This window comes from Wyeomyia smithii, chromosome 3 (assembly GCF_029784165.1).
Source record: "Wyeomyia smithii strain HCP4-BCI-WySm-NY-G18 chromosome 3, ASM2978416v1, whole genome shotgun sequence".
NCBI classification, from domain to species: Eukaryota; Metazoa; Arthropoda; class Insecta; order Diptera; family Culicidae; genus Wyeomyia; species Wyeomyia smithii.
Window position 1 is genome coordinate 67,170,415 of NC_073696.1, and position 5,362 is coordinate 67,175,776.

General features: G+C 45.8%; 1 protein-coding gene across 1 annotated transcript; it reads right to left on the reverse strand.

Annotated features, from left to right (window-relative positions):
• Window positions 1-1,116: 1,116 nt before the first annotated feature.
• LOC129728325 (uncharacterized) lies at window positions 1,117-5,069 on the reverse strand. The gene is made up of 3 exons (XM_055686761.1): window positions 4,925-5,069; window positions 4,210-4,857; window positions 1,117-4,013 (listed from the first exon to the last, which is right to left on the reverse strand). Exons 1-3 carry the CDS (start codon window positions 5,067-5,069, stop codon window positions 1,117-1,119), a joined length of 3,690 nt encoding a protein of 1,229 aa, XP_055542736.1.
• Window positions 5,070-5,362: the final 293 nt, after the last annotated feature.

Below are 5,362 nucleotides of genomic sequence, written 5' to 3' on the forward strand. Positions count from 1 at the left end.
TGATTTCAAAAGCGGTCGAGTCGATTCAACATCATCCACCACTTGAAGAATACAACCTCCTCGCGGGCTTGATTCTCGACGCCGCGTTGCAAGCCCAAACGAAGAAATATCCCGGCGTAACGATCGAAGAACGGCCTCCCACTCCGTGGTGGGACCAAGAGTGCTCCGATGTCTACACGCAAAGATCCGACGCGTTTTGGGCCTTCCAGAAGGGAGGTATACCTGGCGACTATTTACGGTATTCGGAGCTTGATACCAAGCTTAAAAGTTTGGCTAAAGCAAAGAAACGCGGATATTGGCGTCGGTTCGTGAACGAGATGTCGAGAGAGACATCGATGAGCACTCTTTGGAACACAGCCCGAAGAATGCGGAATCGCGTAACGGTCAACGAAAGCGAGGAGTCTTCAAGTCGGTGGATATTTGATTTTGCCAGGAAAGTATGTCCGGACTCTGTTCCTGAGCAAAACATTGTTCGCGATGCGTCTCCGGGCCACGACGCGATAGAATCACCTTTAACGATGGCAGAATTTTCAGTTGCCCTCCTGTCCTGTAACAATAACGCGCCTGGGTTAGATAGAATCAAATTCAACTTGTTGAAGAATCTACCCGGCAATGCCAAGAGGCGCTTGTTGAACTTGTTCAATAAGTTCCTGGAGCAAAACATTGTACCGCAGGATTGGAGACAAGTGAAGGTGATCGCCATCCAAAAACCAGTGTTCCTGAACGTCCGTGGGCTGATTTCGTTAGCAAATCACAACGCTTCTAATTTGTTGTAATGTAGCTTTAGCTGTAAATTTATTTTTATTTCAACAATAATTTAAGCAATAGGTTTTATTTAGGGTTAACTTACAAATTTAGGTTTGCACGTGTTTCAAGAACAATTTTAACTTTTTCGTACAATTTAATATTTTAATAACTGTAGTTTTAACTTTACTTGCATGAAATCTATTTTACTAGGAGTTCTTTACTGTACGGCTGTCTAATTAAGATAGAAGATGAGCTGGCAAATTTTAAGGAGTAACCCTTGTCCCTTCCATCGGTGACAACTCCTTCGGCGGCTGGGTTACAGTGTCAATATGACAACTCCTTTGTCGACTGGTATAATTTTCTATCGGTCTAACCGTGAGTGTTGCCAGTATCAACATTCTCTCCCCCGTAACACTGGCCACCAGGTTCAGTTTTACCACCTCTATCTACCTCTAACATTGCCAATTTTGCCACCGGCCTGCGCACTAGCCCCCTCGAAGTTTGTATCATTGCTTGACGGATTCGCCCATCTACCCCTTTGAAGGTTTCAACTATGCGACCTCTTATCCACTCGTTCCTTGTGCCCTCGCCGACTATGAAAACCAGGTCGCCTTCTGCTATCGGTTTTGTATCGCCACACCATTTCGGCCGCCGAGTAAGCGTTGGCAAATACTCCCTAATCCACCTTCGCCAGAACACGTCAAGATGATATTGTATTTGCTTCCAGGATGATCGCAAAGTTTTGGCTAGCGGTGTTGTTTTTGCTATCGGTTGACGAACACCGTTTGAGTTTCCCAAAAGGAAATGATTTGGTGTGAGGGCCTCGTACTTCTCTGCTGCAATCGGTAAGTACGTCAGAGGCCGGCTGTTAACGATTGCCTCGGCTTCTACCATAAAGGTTTCCAGCGACTCGTCATTCAGTTTGCGGTTGTTGTTACACGCCATCTCAACAGCAGCTTTAACAGAGCGTACCATGCGCTCCCACGCACCACAAATGTGCGGGGCGCTGGGAGGATTAAAAATCCATTTGGTTGATGTGCCTGTGAATGTTACGGCTAGCTGTTCATACTGCTCTCGAAGTAGTTTTGCGGCTCCCCTAAAGTTTGTACCATTGTCTGAGTAAAACTCAGACGGGGAACCTCGGCGGCAAATGAAACGCCGAATACATTTTACGCAGGAGTCAGTCGTCAAGTTGTGGGCTATCTCTAAGTGCACTGCCCGTATTGTTAGGCACGTGAACAATGCTACCCATCGTTTTTCATTGCGTCTGCCAATTTTCACCGTCAGGGGTCCAAAAAAGTCCAGACCTACATGTGTGAATGGTCTTACAAACGATGCCATTCTTGCAAGCGGTAGCGGGGCCATACGCGGCACCTTCGGTGTTACCTTATAGACTCGGCACCATTGACACGCTTTTGCGGCGCTGTTGACTGCTACCCTAAGCCTTGGGATGTGATACCGTTGGCGAATCTCATTAACTATAGTCTCAGAGTTGCCGTGCAAGTATTTACGGTGATATTCGTCCAGCAACAGAGAGGTAAAGGTATGTACCCTTGGGAGAATGATTGGGAATTTCAGTTCCATTCCCGCATTTGGTGCTGCTTCGATTCTGCCATCACTACGAAGAACGCCGTTCTCATCAAGAATGGGACAGAGCTGGTACAGTTTGCTGTCCTTTTCTAAAGGTACCTGCTGTTTTGTTGAACTCATACGATTAAGGTTCAATATCATCATTTCTTCCGGGAAGCATTGCCACTGCGTTTCCCGAATAAGTAGTTGTTCGGCCTTCTGTAGCTCTTCCATCGTTAGTGGCTCAACAGACCGTTCCTGCCCTTTAATCAAATGCTTAAAATTTACAATGGCTCGATACACATATGCGACTGAGCGAATAGCCCGGGTTAATCGAGAAAATCTTTCTTGTTTTACTAATCGTTGCGGAATTTTCGTCGATTTATGCGCATAGCAAGGACGAAGTTCTTCTTCTGTTGGTGGTGTCAGAGATTGTTGAATCGGACACTCTGCTTCAGGCAATTGTAAAAAGGCCGGACCCTTGAACCAAACACTTTCGGCTGTTAAATCGGGTCCTTTTCCCCACTTTGTGGCAATGTCGGCGGGATTCTGCTTAGACGGAACCCACCGCCAGTTTTCCACATCAGTAACGGTGAGTAATTCCCCTATTTTACGGGGGACGAACTGTCTGTATCTACGATGATCAGACCGCAACCAGGAGAGAACCGTAGCCGAATCGCTCCACAACACTTTCTTTGTTATGTTTACAGTGTGACTTTCTTCGACGAACTGCATCAAACGTGCTCCTAACACAACTGCATTCAACTCTAAACGAGGCACTGACTGCGTCTTCAGTGGCGCGACCTTAGTCTTTGCGGTGACCAACACGTGCTCAGGAATGTTATCGGCGTTTAGCGTCCGAAAATATGCTGCTGCACAGTATGCAGACTCACTAGCGTCTACAAAAATATGTAGCTGAAGATCCCTGTAGCGTTCACTTGTGGCACCCGGAAAATAACAGCGCGGAATTCTGAGTGTTTTAATGTGTTCGAACAGATTCGTCCAATTTTTCCATCTTCTCTGCAAGTCATCACCGACCTTCTCATCCCACTGAATGCCAGCTCTCCACACGTCTTGTAGCAGAATCTTTCCGTGCACCACAAAGAGACACAACAGACCTAGGGAATCAAAAAGCGACATAAGACACTTTAACATTTGTCTTTTGGTAGGAGGTTCGTCGCTTTGCATTAATCGATCGATTTCTTGTGTCATCGCCGTAGAAAACCCAAAGCAATCCTCGTGTGTCAGCCACAAAAGTCCGAGTACGCGCTCGTAGTTCTTTGACTTGTCTGATGCCAATTGTTTGTCTTCTACAGACACTCCTTCTCCCAAACGATGGAGGACCTCGCTACTGTTTGACAACCAATTACTCAACTCGAACCCACCACTCAGATGAATGTGACTCATTTCTTGAGACACCCTGATCGCCTCCTCAAATGACTCATAACTTTCAAGTGAATCATCAACATAGTGATTTTGCACAATGCCTTCGACAGCTCGCGGGTAAAGGTCTTTAAATTCTTCAGCGTTCTTGTTTTTAATGAACTGTGCACACGCAGGAGAACACGTTGACCCGAAAGTCATGACATCCATGAGATAGATATCTGGGGCATTGGTCGAATCGTCACGCCAGAGAAATCTCTGCGAGTGTCGGTCTTCTTTGCGTATGAAAATTTGGTGAAACATCTCCTTGATGTCTGCGAAAACAGCCACTTTAATTCATCCTCACTCGCACGGTGCGCATACCCTTTGAGTTGGTAGGCCAATAGCTGTTTTTGTAAATTTTCCTTGAGCTCAGGATTTCGACTCATTTTCCTTTCTAAACAATCAAACCGACGGAGAGCCATATTGTAGCTATCGGGAAGCTCTATGCGGTCATACTTCAAATTAAACCTGTCTCGTAGTGGTTTCCTCTGCGAATCGTTGTATCTACCAATATTTGGTTAGCGCGCTTCTCTTCCTCTGATATAGGCAGCACGACCGGTTGAACTACGGCTTCATCAGTGGTTAGAAAATCCCTAACCAGATCGTGTTCACACATATGGCAGTTGACTGAGGATCTCCAAACAGCAGAACCTTTTCCGCCATAGATACACCAACCCAGTCTCGTTTTTGCCGCAACTGGTTCGCGAGTTAATCCTTCTTTTATCTTCAGTGGAACCATTAGATTTAGGTTGTTCACCCCAACAAGAATCTTTGGTACGGCCTCGACGTAGCTCGAGACTGGGATCCCTTTGAGGTATGTATATCGCGCAGCAAGGTTTTCGAATGACAGTGTTTGTTTTGGTAGCGACAACTCTTTTACGGTTTGAACCTCATTCAACTTATGCTTTCTCCCCCCGGCACCGGATATAACTAGCGACATTTGTTTTGATTCACTTTCAACTCTGGTTACGTTCGCCGTCCATAGCAAACACAAAGGGGCTTTTACACCATCAACACCAAGCTCCTCGGCAATACTTTCCTCAATTAAGGTCAAAGATGATCCATCGTCAAGGAAAGCGAAGGTCTCTACCTTTCCTCTAGGCCCGTGTAAAGTCACTGGCAGTATACGAAAGAACGAAGAATGCTGCATTATGCGGTGTGTGAGATTTTCAGAAGTATTCACCAATGACTTCGCACTCGTACTTGCGCCCGCGTTGGTACGTGACGAATGCAAAAGTGGATGATGACGAAATTCGCAGCCGTTGGTTCCACAGCAGCTCATTTTCCTGCAACTTCTTCTCCTGTGTGAGCTTAAGGTGAAACCTCATTGAATCCAAAAACGATTGTAAAACTTTTCGGGCGCTCACCGTTGACGGTCGGTGGAAATGTGTACAGTCTAATGCACTCTGTCGAAACTGTTTAAGGTGAAACCTCATTGATTCCAAAAATGGCCGACTTCGAGTCACCACTTCGAATTTTCAAAAGCACAAGACTCGGAAATACTCATTGCGTTCCCTATGAAAATTTTATTTTATGTTTGCTCCACCACAGCAAACATAAAATAGCATTTTCACAGAGAACGCATTAACTATTTCCGACATAGTCTTTTCGGCAGCCGAGC

Bases quoted from the DNA above. Each gene is read 5' to 3' on its own strand.
- LOC129728325 (XM_055686761.1), bottom strand. From the start codon at position 5,069: ATGAGGTTTCACCTTAAGCTCACACAGGAGAAGAAGTTGCAGGAAAAT. The intron at 4,858-4,924 runs GTGAATACTTCT...GTATACTGCCAG, and splicing joins GTACGAGTGCGAAGTCATTG to TGACTTTACACGGGCCTAGA. The intron at 4,014-4,209 runs GTTTAATTTGAA...CTGTTTTCGCAG, and splicing joins AGGAAACCACTACGAGACAG to ACATCAAGGAGATGTTTCAC.